An 18,301-nucleotide genomic window follows, 5' to 3' on the forward strand; every position below is an offset into this window, starting at 1 on the left:
AAAAGAACCAACAGATCTGTGTTGGAAAAAGTGCAGCCAGAGTGCTCCTTGGAGGCCAGGATGGCCAAACTTCATCTTTTATACTTTGGACATATTGTCAAGAGGGACCAGTCGCTGGAGAAGGATATCATGTGTAGTAAGGTGGAGGATCAGAGAAAAAGACGAAGACCCCCCAATGAGATGGATTGGCCAAGAGGCAGCATCAGTGGGCTCAAGCATGGCAACAATTGTGAGGTTGGTCCAGGACTGGGCAGTGTTTCGTTCTGTTGTGCATTGGGTCACTATGAGTCGGCACCAACTCGATGGCCCCTAACAACAAAAATAACATATATATATTAAAAAAGAGAAAAAGTATCGAGTCAGTAAAGCTCCCATCTTGAGGACCTAGAAGAAGAAGAGCAAAATAAAATCAAAGTGGAAACAAGGAAATAATAAATAAAAGCATAAAGCAATGAAATTAAAAACAGTAAATGAGAGAAAAAAATTTAATGAAACAGAAAACTGGTTCTTTGGTAAGATCAATAAGAGTAAAATACCTTTTAGCAAGACAGACAAATTTTTTAAAAGACACAAACTACCAATATTAAAAAGGAAACGGGTTATCAGTACACACACTCTAGTCCTCAAACAGAATTAAAGGAATACTAGAAACAATTCTACATACGTCAATTTGACAATTTACACAAAATCGACGCTTTCCTTAAAAAAACGTAGCTACCCAAATTACTCAATATGAATAGCCTTGCAGCTATTAAGGAAATTTAAGATATAATTTCAAAACTCCAAAAAGAAAGTCCTCCAGGCCCAGATGCTTTCACTGGAGAATTCTACCAAATATTTGATAAGGGTTTAAACTGATTCTACACAATATCTGGAGTCCTGAGATGGCGCTGTAGGATAAGCGCTAGACAGTTCACTGCAACGTTGGCTGTTCAAATCTACCAGCTGATCCTCAAAAACCCTATATAAGGGTCGCTGTGAGTTGGAGCTGATTTAAGAAAACAACAACACACAATATCTTCCAAAAACTAGAAGAGAAACAGTTCCCAATTTATTTTATGAAGATACCATAATCTTGATGCCAAAAATAGACCACGATAGTATTAAAAGAGAGAATGACAGACCAACACATCTCATGAAGATACTTGCAACTTTTTAAAAACAATATATAGACGTTCAACAATATATAGTCAACAATATTAAAAAGAACTTTTATATACCCTGGGACCAATTGGGATTTATTATAGGAATCTAAGACTAATCCGGATTCTAAAACCAATCACAGGCTAAGGAAGAGAAATCCCACGTTCACGTCAATCGGTTCGAAGGAGCATTTGACAAAGTTCAACCCCCCTAATGATGAAAACTCTCAGAAATATAGGCGTCATGTTGAAACTTCTTCTGTTAAGCATGAGCATTGATATCCCTAACACTTTAAGTAGGTGAAAAATCAAGTCCTTTTTCCATAAGATCCAAACCAGGCAAGGATGTTTCTTACATATGTTGTTGCCGTTAAGTGCTGTCTAGTCGATTCCGACCCATAGCGACCTTATAGTGTAGGGTTTCTGGGAGCAGCTGGTGAGTTTGAACCGTCGACCTTGCAAATCAAACCAACTTTGCAGTTCAGCCCATTAACCCACAGTGCCACACCAGGACTCCTTTTTATATATAGTCGTATAAAGTCTGACCAGTGCAGTAAGTCAGAAAAGGAAATGAAAACAAATACAGATTTTAAATAAATAAAGAAAACTCTCCTTATTTGCAGATGGCATGATTGTTTAGGTAGAAAATACCAAGGAATCTATAAAAGAAACACACACACACTTTGTTGTTGTTTTTAGGTACGTTTGAGTCAGTCCTGATACATAGCAACTCTATGCACAACACAAATCAACACTACCCCGTCTGGCTTGCTCCAGCCTCACAATTGTTGTTGTAACCCATTGGTGCTGCCATTGTGTCATTCTATATTGTTGGGGATCTTCCTCTTTTGGGGGGAAACAGAGGCTTGGAGGTTAAAGTGATTGGTCCAACATCATATGCTATGAAGTGACAGGACGGGGACAAGCACAGGTCTCCTGGGAGAGTAGCATTATTGGCTTTGTTCAGTGCCGTTGAAATCAGCTTCAACCCATAGTGACCCTGTATAAGGTTTCCTAGGAGCAGCTGGTAAGTTTGAACTGCCAACCTTGTGGTTCAAACCAACTTTGGTGAAGCAGCCAGACCAGGCACCTGCTCAGGTGCATCATCTCCCGGATTTGTACCCATCCCTCTTTCTTCCTTTTCACATACCTGCTCAGAGGGACAGCCCTTGGTATCGTCCCCACAGTTAATTGCTTCTCCTCTCCTTTGAACACTGGGCATTCTGCTTCGCTACAAGCCAAGACAAATGAGGTGGGGCCCAATGACCTGCCTTCAATATAGATTTTTAGCCCATGTTGCTTTTAAGTCTCTCAATCAAGTCCGGTGTAGATGAGTGAACACAACTGCCCTCTTGGGTCCTTTAAAGTGTCTCAGAGTCAGAACCAGCTGCGCCGCGGTCCTCATACACTGAGAAAGAATAAATATAGCTTAGCCGAAACCATGATGTTGCTCAAGGACACTCCTAGGTAAGCGTTCGTTTCTTTTTGTCTTGAAATTCCTACTAGCAGATTATTTTCTATTAAAAATTTTAATTATAAAATTGAGCATAGCAGGAAAAAACAAGCCATCTTTAGTAATTTATTATTTTTTTCTTGAGGGCTCCCTCCTCTCTTTTTGTATTTGGGGTCTCCAGGTGCCTCTCATCTGCAGGTCCGGGTCACCATGCAAACACCTTCCAACCCAGCATTCCTCCAGCCAGGAAAGAAATATCACCTGAGCACAAGTGGTTAAGCCAGAGGATCAGGCCGAAGGGCAGCTCTATGCTTCAGCACTGCAAATCTAGGGAATCCTGGTGTTTGTTTTTCTAACAGGAAAACAACCAGGTCTCCCAGAAGGAAGAGACCCAGAGTTGAATTAGCTGTCTAATCCATTTAGGAGAAGGGCTTAAGGGATTTTCTTTTTCTGGCACTTGTTACTCACCTCCAACTCACCCTCCCTAATACCTCAGGGACCTGGGATTTAGCTTGATACAGTTTCAGCCCCTGAGATGCCTGGAACTTCCCCAGTGGCAGCCCACTGACTGGCCAGGACATCTTCCTTACTGGCCAGGGGCACTAGGTCAAGCCTCCGTCTTGGCCTATGTCTTCTCATGCCTGAAACTGACCTGGGACCAGCACAAGGATGGATTTTGGGTCGTTGGAGACTGTGGTGGCCAATTCTGCCTTCATTGCCGCCCGAGGCAGTTTGGATGGGAGCAGTAGCCAACCTACCCGCGACAAGAAGTACTTTGCAAAGCTTAGGTTGCCTTCCCTCTCCAAATGCGAGTCCATCCGAGAGAGTCTCAACCTGGAGTTTGAAAGTGTGTGTTCAGAGCAGCCCATCGGCAAGCGGCTCTTCCAGCAGTTCCTGAAGGCAGAGGAGAGACATGTGCCCGCCCTGGAACTCTGGAAGGACCTTGAGGATTACCGTACCACAGATGCCGATTTCCGGTTGCAGAAGGCCCAGGCCATCCTGGCTGAGTACCTGAACCCCCAGGCCAAGCTCTTCTGCGGCTTTCTGGATGAGGGGATGATGGCAAATGTAAAAGAGGTACCTGCGGCTCTCCAGGATGGATCCTTCCAGGCCCTCCTGCAGGCCACTGTGGTGCACCTGAGTCAGGCCCCCTTCCAGGAATACCTGGGAAGCCTCTACTTCCTGAGGTTCCTCCAGTGGAAGTGGCTGGAGGCCCAGCCCATGGGGGAAGACTGGTTTCTGGACTTCAGGATCCTGGGGAAAGGCGGCTTTGGGGAGGTATCAGCTTGCCAGATGAAGGCCACTGGCAAGATGTATGCCTGTAAAAAACTGAGTAAGAAGAGGCTGAAGAAGAGGAAGGGGTATCAAGTAAGCCGCTGCAGTAGTTCACAGCAAATGCCAACCAAGTAAATGGCTTTTAGATTCACAGGGTGGAGCGGGGCAGGGATGCTGGGCGAGTATCAGAGAAATTGGAATGTAGAGGACCGGTCAGCGTCCTGTATTCGCCACCAAATGGACACCCTTAGCGAGCGTGTGTGCTGCAGCTAAAATTGGCCTTGGCCATCCAGACCTTCTGCTTCACTCATGCAACCACTGGCTTGTTTTCTCAAGTATCTGTGTCTACATCATGTTTAAAGATTCTACATCAAAACTGGTCCCTGGCCCCACTTCTGTCTTTCCTCCCTTCCTTTTGCTTTCTGGGGCATTCTACCTCAACTTACGCTGTTTTTTTTTTCTGGCTAGCGTGGAGTTAGTGGATGCCCTGTTGTTGTTGTTAAGTGCCGCTGAGTCGGTTCAGACTCATAGCGGCCCTGTATAGGGTTTCTGTGGAGTGGCTGGTGAATTTGAACTGCCGACCTTGCGGTCCAGCGCGTTAGCCTGCAACAGTTCACTGGGGATTTAGCTTGTCCAGCTATTGTCAACATGGCCAGAGGGTTTGCAGACTTCCCGCTTCTGGGACCAGCCGTAGCGTTGGCTTCTTGTGGCTACAATCCCTGTTTGGTGATTTTTCTTCTGTTCTTGTTTTTATTTTTTTCCTTTTTTCCACCAATACTACAGAACCGTAGTGAGTTTAAGTGGGAAAGTGTCTTATAGGGGGATGCTGTTTGGGGGATTCTCTGCAAAGCCTTTACTCGGACTTTCTGAAAGACTTCTCCAAACCCCTAAATTGCATTAGGGTAGAAAATGCACACAAAATTGAGGCAGGACCTGCACTATTCAAATACCTCTTTAAAGAAAGAGACGATTTTTTACTCAATAGTCTCAGATAACTTTTATTCATTTCTGCATTCTTATCACAGAATATTTAATGCATGTTTGCTAAATGGGGAAAAAAAGACAATTTTTAGAGCAGTTTGAGGTGTATAGAGAGGTCCGTCTGCCCCTCTCTCCCCTACACATAGTCAGAAGTACTTTGATTGACTTGTTTACCTGAGGCGGGAACCCTCAGTAATGTGGGGTGCAGGATGTGTGCCCCCTGCGTGCAGTTATTGTCCATGTACAGGTTGCTGTAAGTTTTCCCCTCCTACATACTAAGTGGTGTCAGCGTCTCCTTTCAGGACAGGATCAATGGAAGCCGCTTAAAGTATCTGGAGCACACCTCCCCAGCTGTGTGTTCTAATACACATGGGTCTCCTCTGCGCTTTCACGGTGCATAGCACAGAGTTGCAGACAGACAACGAGTTTAGGGTGAAAGAGAAGCCATCAATCACAAAGCCTCTGTCTGCTCGGTGCTTCCTGCCATGTTGGCCCCTTAGCTAAAGGTTAGCTACCTCATTGTCTGCTGAATTGTCTGGTACTCATGACAACAGAAGGGACTCTGTGTGCATCAGAACCGAATGTTGTTGGGCCTGCGCTGTTCTCACGTTCCAGTCCATTGTTGGAACCATTGGGCAATAGATCTCACCAAAAGGTTAAGTATCAGATGATTTTGGAAACCAGGTGAGTGAAGAGACCCAGCAAAATCCACAGTCTGAGACTTTGGGGAGGAAGTAATTACCCCTTACAGTTGTTGACACAGGTGTGGGGAGGGGGAAAGGGGAGACACAATTGAATTCATGAAACTAAGTTCAGATTTTTTCATTTGACAAAGTGGAAATTAAAACCTATAGCTGGAGCTGTTAAATGCCCTGTCTGTCCAAATGGAGTACTCTATGGCACTGTAGGTTAAGAACTGGACTACTAAACCCAAGGTTGCCAGTTCAAACCCACCAGCTGCTTCTTGGTCACTGTAAGTTGCAATGAACTTGACAGCATTTTACAACAGTTGTTATAATTATAAATTTAATCCAAGGAGTGGAGCTCTGTAGTTTCTTCTCTTTTTTGAGCTTAATACAAAAGTTGAACTTAATATAAAATAAAAGCAATCTAAAATATTTCCATGTAGATATAGATAGAAAGGGCTTTACTAATATCACAGATTCCTTCCTCAAGAAAGGGTTCAGCTTTCCTTATGTAAACACAACTTTTAAAAAACTGTTTTATTGTGAATTATGTGATAGTTTACATGGGAGAACATTAGTTTTACATTCATCCTATCGTATATCGTCTCATTGCCAGGGTTACAATCCCCTCCATGCATCTTCAACCAACCAAAGCGTATACCCTACAAGCCTGCCCCCCAGTCATCAGCACACAGCCCCTCTCCCTCTCTGGGTCTAAAGTCCCCAGCCGTTCCATCTCTCTGTGTCATCGTCTCTGGTTCCATCTCTGGCATCACTTTCTCTGAGTAGGGTCTCGCTCTCCACTCTTCTCCCTTGATGGTCCCTGGGACCTCCTCTCCTGGACTGCAGAATCAATCACTCCCCTCCTTTTGCTACAAAATGTCCACCTTTACATTTCCAACCCTCACAGTCAGTGCTGATAACAATTACTCACTATTGAATCACACTGGACGTATCCCCATCTCCTTTCATCAGCCTCGCTCAGACAGATTGGATACTACTCAGTGAAGTTTCTACCTTCCTCCACACCCTCTAGATCTAGGTTCCCTTTGGAAAGCTTGTGAGCCAGTCACTTCTTCACTTTGTAGCCCCCTCATTTTGGGTAGCCAATGTCCAAGTTGCCCATCCCTGTCTACTCTGTGTATGGAGGGGGTGGGAATGATCCTTGCTGTAAAGATTTGTTCCCTCTTTCAAATACAACTTTTTTTAAAAGCATGTTAAAAGGGAACACTATGAGGTTTAAAAATGGAGATAAAAAATGACATAGAGGTGCGAGGTGGCTTGGAAGTGTACTGGCCAATTTCTCTGTCTCTTCAGACACCTGAGTAGGAGGGGAAAATGGATTTTTCAGGCATCAAAGAAGCAATAAGGAAGAAGACACTTTGCAGGTTGTCAGGAAAAGGTGGAATCTTATTCTTTTTTATGACCAAGCAGAAATTTGTTTTCTCAAAGTTTGGGGGGCTAGATGTCCAAATTCAGAGTGTCAGTCCTACGGGAAGGGCCTGTCTCTGTCGGGTCTAGAGAAAGGTCCTTGTTCCTGTCCTCATCTGTGAGCCCAGCATGGAAGCTTATTCTAAGGTTTTAAAACACTAGGGGCTGGTCTGGGATCCCGCCTATTCCTCTGTACGTAAATGAATTTGCCATGTTAAGCTATTGTTACCGCTGCTATTGTTAGATGCCTTTCAGTCCACTCCGACCCATAGCGACACTATGCACAACGGAACGGAACACCGCCTGGTCTCACGTCATAGCGACCGTACGTACAACGGAACGGAACACCGCCTGGTCTCACGTCATAGCGACCGTACGTACAACGGAGCGGAACACCGCCTGGTCTCACGTCATAGCGACCGTAAGTACAACGGAGCGGAACACCGCCTGGTCTCACGTCATCGCGACCGTACGTACAACGGAACGGAACACCGCCTGGTCTCACGCCGTAGTGACCCTACGTACAACAGAGCGGAGCGGAACACTGCGTGGTCCACGTCATAGCGACCGTACGTACAAAGGAGCGGAACACCGCCTGGTCTCACGTCATAGCGACCGTACGTACAACGGAGCCGAACACCGCCTGGTCTCACGTCATAGCGACCGTATGTACAATGGAGCGGAGCGGAACACTGCGTGGTCCACGTCATAGCGACCGTACGTACAACAGAACGGAACACCGCCTGGTCTCACGTCATAGCGACCGTACATACAACGGAGCGGAACACCGCCTGGTCTCACGTCATAGCGACCGTACGTACAACGGAGCGGAGCGGAACACTGCGTGGTCCACGTCATAGCGACCGTACGTACAACAGAACGGAACACCGCCTGGTCTCACGTCATAGCGATCGTACATACAACAGAGTGGAACACCGCCTGGTCTCACGCCAACTTTACAGTTGCTCATGCTTGAACCCATTGTTGCTGCTGCCGTGGCCATCCATCTTGTTGGCGGTCTTCCTCTTTTCCATCGTCCCTCAGCTCTACCAAGCATGATGCCCTTTTCCAGGCACTGGTCCCTCCTGATAACATGTCCAAAGTGTGAGAGACAAAGTCTGACCATCCTGACTTCTAAGGAGCATTCTGGCTGTCCTTCCAACACTGATTTCTTTGTTCTTCTGCCAGTCTATGGTACTTGTAATATTCTTCTCCAACTCCGTAACTCAAAAGCATCAATTCGTCTATGATCATCCTTAATCATTGTCCAACTTTCTCATGCATATGAAGCTATTGAAAATACCAGGACTTGGGTCAGGTGCACCTTAGTCCTTCAACTGGCATCTTGGCTCTTGAATATTTTAAAGAGGTCTTGTGCAGCAGATTTGCCTGGTGCAATACATTGTTTGATTTCTTGACTGCTGCTTCCATGAGTGTGGTAGTAGATCCAAACAGAGAGATATAAAATGGGGATAAATAACAATACCCAGGTTCAGAGGTGGTTGTGAGAATTCAATGGGTTAATACATGTGGACTGCTTAGAGTGGCTGACATGTAAGGGTGAAATACACGTGAGCTGTGATCTAGAACAGCATCTGTTGGTAAGTTATTAGCAGTTGTTGTTGGCAAACTATTTAAAAAAGATAAGTAAGTGCAGCCATGTTTCCCTGTTTATATGTGTGTTCAGCAGTCGGCGCCCTGCATAGCTCATGTGGAATGTGGCCTTTGATCATGATGGCCCTTTCCTGCCTACACCTGGGTACTTATGGGGTATCTTGCTTTTCAGGGTGCTATGATAGAGAAGAAGATTCTAGCGAAAATACACAGCAGGTTTATTGTCTCTCTGGCCTATGCGTTTGAAACCAAAACAGACATCTGTCTGGTGATGACCATCATGAATGGAGGAGACATAAGGTAAGTGAAATGTTCTCAGACATGGGAGACCAGGGACAGAGGGGCCCTGACGGTCTGAGCTCCGAGAGACGGTCTCTGGGACTTAACTGGGACGGCTTCCCATCATGGCTGCCCATGACGTGCCACTAGAAGGCAGAGGGCAAGCCTTGCGTCCCAACCAGAGTTCTGTTTTATTCTGTCTTCCAGTGCTGATATCTGAATGTGAGGCGGCCCTCAGTCTCTTATGACAGGCAGGTACCCGGGGGTGACAGAGGCTACTTTAGCCATTTGCAAGTCCCTGTGAATCAGTATGTTGCTCCTTTTCCTGAGCTGGGTTTGTTTTGAGATTAGAGGGTGGGGAGTGGGCTGAGGATTACAGACAGAAGCAAGAGCACAGGGGTAGAGGGTCAGCCAGTATGTGCTGTTTGGATGGATGACTAATGTAGTGGATTGTTGTTGTTGTTAAGTACCGTGGAGTTGGTTCCGACCCATAGCAACCCTGTATAGGGTTTCTGAGGCTGTAAATCTTTACGGGAGCAGAAAACCTCATCTTTCTCCTGCGGAACAGCTGGTAGTTTCGAACTGCCGACCTTCAGGTTAGCAGTCCAATTCATAACCACTATGCTAGTGGGTGGTGGGAGACTAAAGACGGCTCTCTAGATTCAGAGGGATGGTAAGTAAAGGCAAACATCATCACCTTCTCTGTTTTGTGAAGGGCTACTCTCTGGGGATAAGGAGCTCTGGTAGCACAGTGATTACAAATTGGGCTGCGAACCACAAGGTCAGTAGTTTGAAACTACCAGCTGTTCCATGGGAGAAAGATGAGGCTTTCTGCTCCTGTAAAGATTTACAGCCTCGGAAACCCTATACAGGGTTGCTATGGGTTGGAACCGACTCGACGGCACAGAACAACAACTCTCTGGGGATAGTAACAGAGCTGGAAACATGGCCAGTGGAGAGTTTCCCATCACCGGGCAGAGAGGAGGAGGCTGTGTCTCGGTGTGTTCCCTCTGTCTTGATTTGCTCTACAGCTGAGAGCTGAGGTCCTGAGGAGAAGTCAGCTAACTAGCTGTCAGAGAGTGGAGAGGGACTCCGGGCTCTGATAGACTTGGATGGCATACAGCCTTCACTGGGCTTGAATTCAGTCACCTGACTTGTCATCTTTTGGGGTGAGGAGAAGAGAATCAAGCTCACTTACTAGCCAGGCAATTCAGTCTCCTTGGCTCAGTTTCCTGATATATGTTGTTAAGTACCGTCGATCATTTTGACATAGTGACCTTGTATAGGGTTTCCATGGAGCAGCTGGTGAGCTTGAACCACCGTCCTTGCGGTTCAAACCAACCTTGCAGTCCAGCACGTTAACCTGCAGCACCACATCAGGACTCCTTCCTGATCTATAAATTGGGGATGAATAACCATACCTATGTTCAAAGGCCGCTGTGAGGATTAAGTGAGTTAATGCATGTGGATTACATAGAGGCGTGGTGGTGGTGGGCTGTGGAGTCGGTTCAGAATCACAGCGACCCTGCATAGGGTTTCCAAGGTTGTAAATCTTTTTTTTTTTTAAGTTTTTATTGTGAATTATGTGATAGTTTACATGGGAGAACATTAGTTTTACATTCATCCTATCGTATATATCATTTCATTGCCATAGTTACAATCCCCTCCATGCTTCATCAAACAACCAAAGGGTGTATCCTACAAGCCTGCCCCCGGTCATCAGCACACAGCCCCTCTCCTTCTCTGGGTCTAGAGTTCCCAGCTGCTCCATCTCTCCACGTCATCGTCTCTGCCTCTATCTCTGGCGTCACTGCTTCTCTGGGTAGGGTCCCACTCTCAGCTCTTCTCCCTTGATGCTCCTGGACTGCAAAGCCAACCACTTCCCTCCTTTTGCTACAAAACATCTACCTTTACATTTCCAACCCTCACAGTCAGTCTTGATAACAATTATTCACTATTGTACCACAAGGGACCTATCCCCATCTCCTTTCATCAGCCCTGTCCAGACTGATTGGATGCTACTCCGTGGAGATTCTACTTTCCTCCACACCCTCTGGATCTAGACTCCCTTTTGAAAGCTTGTAAGCCAGTCACATCTTACCTTTGTAGCCCTCCCATTTTGCGTAGCCAATTAGGCTGTATGTCTTTCCAGAAGCCGAAAGTCTCATCTTTCTCCTGCAGAACTGCTGGTAGTTTTGCACTGCTGACTCTGAGGTTAGCAGCCCAACTCGTAACCACTACGCATGGTGACACGTATACAAGCAATCTGCTACTGTTGTTGTTACTTGCAACAAAGGTGTCCATTCTCTCAGTATCCATTTGGCACTTCCATTCTGTCAGCTGATTTTATCTCCATCAAAACTCCGTGCGGTAAGTTTACAGGTGAGGTAGTTGAGGTCTAAATTAAATAACCCACCCAGGCCCACAAGAAGGAGAAGACAAGGTGTGTTAGGAAGTACTATTAAATACCTTCAGGAAAATGAACATGCTAAGGATAATTTGAAGCCATTTTTATCATTATTCTAGCTGCCTTGTGTTCAGCTCTAATTCCTAGGGTTTCTTGTCCTTCTGGTTGTTCACCTAGTTTTAAATAATTTACCTGCTTAATTTTATTCATTAACCAAACACCAAACCAAACTCATTGCCTTGGAGTCATTTCTGCCTCCAGGACAGAGGAGAACTGCGTATGTTGTTGTTGTGAAGTGCCGTTGAGTTGGTTCTGACCCAGAGCGACCCTGTATAGGGTTTCTGAGGAGCAGCTGGTGAGCTTGAACTGCCGACCTTGCAGTTGAAGCAGCTTTGCAGTCTGGCACATTAACCCACAGCGCCACACCAGGACTCCTGGACATTTCTGCCTCCAGGACAGAGGAGAACTGCATATAGGGGTTTGAAAATTGTAATCTTTACAGAAGTTGACGGCCATATCTTTGACCCACGGAGCAGCTGATGGGTTCCAACTGATGACTTTCAGGTGTTCAGGCAAGCACTTACTATTAGTCTCACCAGGCTCCTTTTTTATTCAGTTGGTTTTGTTTTTCTGCACAAAGTAATATAATAATGGAAAAAAAAAAAAAAGGAAAAACAAAACAAAGCATTTATGGTTTCACAACCTATCAAGGGTCTGACTTGTAAGATTGGTAGAAATCGCTTATACGGCTCACATATTTATTTATACATTGTTGTTAGGTGCCGTCGAGTCAGTTCTGACTCATAGCGATGCTGTATATGTTTTTTGAAGCTTTTTAAGCCTTTCTAGAAGCAGAAAAAAAAAATGTCTCCCATAGCGTGGCTGGTGAGCTCAAGCCGCCAATCTTGTGATTTGAAGTCCAGTGCTTATCCTGTGGAACAACCATGCTCCCCTATATTTATACAGACTCTAAAGAAATGATTTCTGTTTTGAAAAAACTTGGACTACGTAGCCAGATTTCTTTTGCCTCCTTCCTCCCCTTTCTTTATCCCCCTGGGGACGTCTTTTCCAACCTCTGTGAACAGGGTAAGGACAGGAAAGGAAGACTGGATGAATTTGAGCTGTGGGTGTTGGCGAGGATGCTAAAATGACCAGTTAAAATCCGAGTCTTGGGGCTGCCTCTGGTTTCTTCTTCTGGCACAAAGCCGGGGTGAAGTATCTAAACACCAGACAAGTGTCCCTGCAGCCAGATGCTGGTTTAGGCTTCTGGGTTTCCCATGAACAGTGTGGGCACTCCACTGGTAGTTGTGACTAGACAGATGCCTGCCTCTGGCTTGGTGCTCTCTCCCCCAGGTACCACATCTATAACGTTGACGAGGGGAACCCTGGCTTCCAGGAGCCCCGCGCCACCTTCTACGCGGCCCAGATCCTCAGTGGGCTGGAACATCTGCACCAGAGGAGGATCATCTACCGGGACCTCAAGCCTGAAAATGTACTCTTGGACAACGAAGGTGAGGGGGCAGCCTCTCCCCACCCGGCTTCCATCCTGATGGTGGGGTGATTCTGTCGGTGAGCCCAGGCAAGCTGCTATCCCCTAGTTTGTCTCTGTGGTCCATATAGGTATCTTTAAGAGGAGCAAATAGATTTGGATACATCTCGTTATACTTTTAAAGGCTCCGTGTTTGTTTAGTAAACACACTGCGTTTTATTGCTGTTCACTCGATTGCATTGGAAGAAGTGGTTTTTTTGCAAATGAAAGTTTTGTGGCAACCCTGCATAGAGCAGTTCTATCCGAACCTTTCCCCCCAGTATCAAGGGTTGACTTCGCGTCTCTATGTCCAGTTCTGAGAATTTTTGCAGTATTTCAGAGTTTTTCATGAAGCTGTTGCACAGTTGCTCTTTGGTCACGATGAGTCAGAACGGACTCGATGGCATTTAACAGTGGCAACAACACTGCACACTGAACAGATTACAGTATAGTGCAAACAGCCCTGCTCTAGGCACTGGGAAACCACGACATTTTGTGACTCACTATATACAGTGACATTCACTTGGCTGCTGTGGTCCCAACCGGAACCTGCAATAGCTCCACCCACGGTATGCCTGTTTCCCTCTAAGGAGGAGCCCTAGTGCTGCAAACGGTTAAACGCTGGCATCCTGACCAAGAAGTTGGCAGTTTGAATCTACCTGTGGTTCCATTCCAGCCTAGGGAACCCGATGGGCCATTTCTCCAGCTGTGTGTTATGAGTTGGCATCCAGCAGTAATAGCCATGTAGCTATAAAGACCACTATAGCTTTAAAGGGCACGTCTGAAATCTCCTGATCGTTTGTTCAATTACTCTAAAGCAGAAGAGTAGCTGGTGGTGGTGGTGATAGAATCTTCAAATGGAGTTTTTAAAGGACTTTGGTGCCATTTGGTTCATCTTTGATGTCTGTCTTTCTTGGACCTATTAGTAAGCAGTTGATAATTTATGGCCAAATTCTTCTCTTTTTTTTTTTTTAACTTTTTATTGTGAATTGAGTGAAGGTAAACAGACAAGATCATCAGCTTTACTTTCAACCAACCCTACGTTTTGTTTCATCTCAGTGATTGCAGTCCCCTCCCTGAAATGACAGGTATCCTGCTTCCTCCCTGGGAGTTCCCTTTTACAGCTTATTTTCCACAAATGAACAGAGTAAAAACACTTGACGTCCACAAACAAACAAACAAAAAGTCACCACCTCTGCCCCTCCCTGCCATCACCACTTTCCTAGGGAGGATCTCAGGCTCCACTCATGCCCTTCCTCTAGATGGTCCTGGAGTCCTCTGTCCCTGAAATGAAAGATGAACTAACTGCTCCCCCCTTTCAGTTACACATCTTCTAGAATTACAGTTGTGACATTTGAGATTCATCCTGATATCTGTTACTCACAATTCAGTCATAAAATCCTATCAGCATCCTCCCCAACCCCCTCTCACCAGACCCACTGGGAAAAGAGGAAGACTATTCAGTGGAGATTCAGCCTAGCTCCCCATATTCTGAGACTAAATTAGCATACTTATGAACGCTTGCACGACAGCCAGTTTGTGCCTTTATAGCTCCCCATGTTTGATAGCCAGCGTATAAATTGGCCGTCCTCTCAGCCCAATGCTCTGAGAAAACAAGCTTGATCCTTGATATGAAGGACTATGGCCAGATTCTTATCGGAACATTTCCCCCCTTCAGGCTTATACATGAAATCAAACTGGGATTCTTATCAGAAAATCAACAGAGATGTAGGCATCTAAGAGGGTCTTTTGATTGTCTTCCGTTCCTATCAGTAAGTCAGGTAAATACATAGGTATTCATAAAAACTCCCATGATACAGCTTGGGAAAGAGAAAGCAGGGCAAGAAACTGACTTTTGGAGTGATAACGGCTGAATTCCAGTTACGGGTATTCATAGTGCTTGGTCCCAGCTCTCTCTCTCTGGCTCTTCTGGGACCCTCTGCTGTCTGACCAGGGTGGGAAGGGGCCAGTTACCCCCACACACTTGGGCTGCTGTGACCTTGTTGCCCAGTGGCAGCCTGGGTGTGTGACGAGGGTGGCTATTAGGTATGCCAGACTCCTTTGTTCTGTGGGGCCACGCGTGACCTCAGTCAATGTTTGCTCTCAGGCAATATCCGAATCTCTGACCTTGGGCTGGCCGTGGAACTGAAGGACGGGCAGACCAAGACCAAAGGCTACGCAGGGACTCCGGGTAAGGACCTGCGGAACGCAGGCAGAATGGATGGGGGAGGGCAGCTTCTTTGGTTGCCTTGAGAAGATAAACAGGGAACAAGAAGTGACCCCCCGCCCCAGGTCTCTATGAACCCGGTGGGGGGGAGCATGGTGGAAGGCATGGGGAGGGATAGAGTTGGCAGCAGGGTCAGGCTTCTGCTAGGAATGAGAGTTCCTCATCCTTTGAAGCAAGGCATTTAAAAAATGTGGAGTGGGGATTTGCCAGGGGGAAGGTACAGATGTGTTACCCTGGAGCTCCAAGAGTTCATCATCTCTGCAGAGATTGCTCTCCTCCCATGCCTCAAGAAAGGCCTGATTTCTACACTGTGGTCTAGACAAGCTTTCTCCTCTAGTGCTTCCATGGATCACTCCCCATTCAGGAGAGTGCAGAGAGCAGCTGGAATCTCAGAGTGGACATTTAGGGCTTTCTCAGCATCATAAGTCTGTTCAGAGGCTCTGAGCATGGAGCAGACTGGGGTTCTGTGGGTCTGCTCTTTGTTTGTTTTCATTTAAGTTTTTTATTGTGAACCGAGGGATAGTTTACATGGGAAAACATTGGCTTTACACCATTTTTTTGCAATGATTACAATCTCCTGTGTGCATCATCATTCTACAGTATTTGCTTCCATTTGTTTTGGGGGGCGGGGCGGGGATGTACACAAAAACATTCAGGAATATATAATAATTTAAACAACCAAAGGGCACATTCTGTAAGCCTGTGTCCTTGTGGGCCTGATGTTGATGGTTTGGTTCCGGGTCAGGATTAGAGTTTGGGACAGGTTCAGCAACTCCCCTATTGTCAGCTATTAGTTTACAATCCTTAACACTTGCTAACTTGCGCCAAGCCCTTCTGAGTGCTTCATGGGCACACACCCACATACAGTGTGATCAGACTACAATGAAAGTCAAACCAGGTTGACGTGCCCTTGTCCTCAGGATACTCAAGGCACTTGCTGTTGAAGGTAACGACTCCATACAGTATGGAATCCTGGGGTAACACAAATGGTGAATGTGTTCAGCTGTTATCGGAAAGACTAGAAGTTTGAGTCAACTTAGAGTCACCTCACAAGAACAACCTGCTGGTCTACTTAGTAAAAAATCAATCACTGAAAACCCCACTGACGCACACAGAGGCTTCATGAGGTGGAATTGACGTAATGGCTGCTGATAAAGCAAAAGACACAATGAGTGAAGAGGATGGTGCAGAGGAGGGAGAGCGACCCCGTGCAAGAAGGAGCTGCTTTTGTGCAAACCACGAAGTCAGAGTGATCTCACGCCGTCTGCAAATTGGGAGACTTTTCTTTCTTCCTGAACTGTACACTTACTGCACTGGCTGCATTTCCCAGCATATTGATTAAGAGCATGGAGAGGAGACATCCCTGCCTGTTTTTGATGATATATGAACAGTAGCTACATATTTAGTTGTAGGGTTGATAACAATGTTCAGAGTTGGTGAAATTTCACGTCTACCCCTGTTTTTATCCGAGTTTATCAAATGCTTCTTCTGCGTTCATTGATATAACCATGTGAGTTTTCCTCCTTAGCCTGTTAATATGTTCCATTATATTGATTGATTTTTAAATATTGAATTAATCTTCTGTGTCAGGAATATCCCCTGAAGGCTGTTACCTCCATCTTCTCCCAGCTTTCACTCCAGGCACATAGGGAGACAAAGAGACTCCTGTGCCTGGGGCAGAACCGGGTTCATACCCCAGGCACAGTCCTTATTGGCTGTGTGACTCTGAATCATTTACTTGACCTCTCTGAGACTTCACCTCTTCATCTGCAAAGTGGAGTTGGTAACATTCATCACACAACGCTTGTTGTGGGAATGAAATCCAGCTGTGTTGTCAGATGCGCCCAACACATAGTGTTCAACCCGTTGTAATTCTTCTTTTTCTTCCACCTTCTTGATGGTTCACTGTTTTCTGGCTTATTTCTGATAGGATTTCTCGGCACTTGTCTCTTTTCCCTTGTTTGTTTTAGCCTCAAGGAGAAAGTCCTAGCTATCACCTGAAATTGCTTTGCTGTATGGAGAAGAAGTCCAGATCTTGTTTCCTGTCTTGACTCTTCCTGCTTCCAGCACCTTTTGTGTTTGTACCTGTCACCACAGCAGGTGTGGGCGGAATGGATTTGCTTAGAAGATGGATGTTGGTGTTGTTAAATGCCATTGAGTTGCTTCTGACTTACAGCTTTCCAAGGAAAAACTGGACAGTTTGAACCACTAACGTCTTGTTTACCAGTCCAGTGCTTATCCTACAGCGCCACACCAGACCTCCAGAAGAAGAAGAAGAATTGCTTTCCCATTGCTGAGAAAGGACAATTCGGATGAGAGGCTTTCTACCCGGACGTACCTGACTCTGTGATGTAGCTGTGTAGAAGCAGAATGCAGGAAGTGTTGAATGGCATTGGGCTTCATTCGAGGCACCCTCAGGTACGGCAAATCTGAAAAGATCTTGTTGGAAGGTTGCTTACCAGTAAAGCAGTCCGACAACAGAGCAAAGACTTGGGGCCGGACTTTGCATTCTTGTGTCTGTGGTAAAATGAATTGGGTAATAGTTACTCATTTGAGAAGACTATGTATTATCTTTTATTTTACTTGAGTTCTTTCTGAGTCTTTTTACTCCCTGAAACTCCTAACTCACATTTTTCAAGGAATGTCAGGTTGTTAGGAGAAAACTACAAAGAAATCTATATCAGAATGTGTCAAGAGTCTCTAACAAGGCAGGATTTGGTGCTAGTTTCACATATTTAAACCGAACTGTTAGGATCATGGTTTTACACGCTAAGTGTGAGGGTCAAATTGGCCACCAGAGGGTGTTATTGTCTTTGCTTTAGAGAGAATAACTATTCCCACGCTGAACACTGGGTGGATAGAAAACTTTCTGAGAGACTTTCCTCTATTAGCCAGGACACACTGGGTATGCAGTGGCTCCGTATGATAAGCACTAGACTTTGAATCACAAGGTCAGCAGTTTGAGCCCACCAGCTGCTCCAACCGAGAAAGAGGTTTTTTGCTCTTGAAGATTTAAAGCCTCCGAAACCCTATTCAGGGTCGGTATGAGTCAGAACCAACAGACGGCACTTCACAACAACATAGTACACGCAGTCGAATATTGGAGCTGATAATGGACTACAGGTTAAGCAAAGACAAAGAAGCTCCTTTTGGGATCCTTCTTTCCTTGGTTGCTCCATGAAACTCCAGGCAGGAATTATGCAGATGACAGCCCCACCTGCAGTTGCTGGCCTGCGTTTTCACAGGTGGCTGTCTCCTCAGTTAGCCAACTAGTCAGC

General features: G+C 45.8%; 1 protein-coding gene across 1 annotated transcript in view; it reads left to right on the forward strand.

The window, feature by feature from the left end:
* The first annotated feature begins 3,264 nt into the window (after nucleotides 1-3,264).
* GRK1 (G protein-coupled receptor kinase 1) overlaps nucleotides 3,265-18,301 on the forward strand; it is a 37,333-nt gene continuing 22,296 nt past the window's right edge. The window contains exons 1-4 of the mRNA XM_006851525.1: nucleotides 3,265-3,963; nucleotides 8,755-8,882; nucleotides 12,622-12,779; nucleotides 14,904-14,987. Coding sequence (XP_006851588.1) covers nucleotides 3,265-3,963; nucleotides 8,755-8,882; nucleotides 12,622-12,779; nucleotides 14,904-14,987 — 1,069 coding nt within the window. The remainder of the gene's footprint in view (nucleotides 3,964-8,754; nucleotides 8,883-12,621; nucleotides 12,780-14,903; nucleotides 14,988-18,301) is intronic.

Source organism: Chrysochloris asiatica, unplaced genomic scaffold (genome assembly GCF_000296735.1).
Source record: "Chrysochloris asiatica unplaced genomic scaffold, ChrAsi1.0 scaffold00029, whole genome shotgun sequence".
Taxonomy (NCBI): domain Eukaryota; kingdom Metazoa; phylum Chordata; class Mammalia; order Afrosoricida; family Chrysochloridae; genus Chrysochloris; species Chrysochloris asiatica.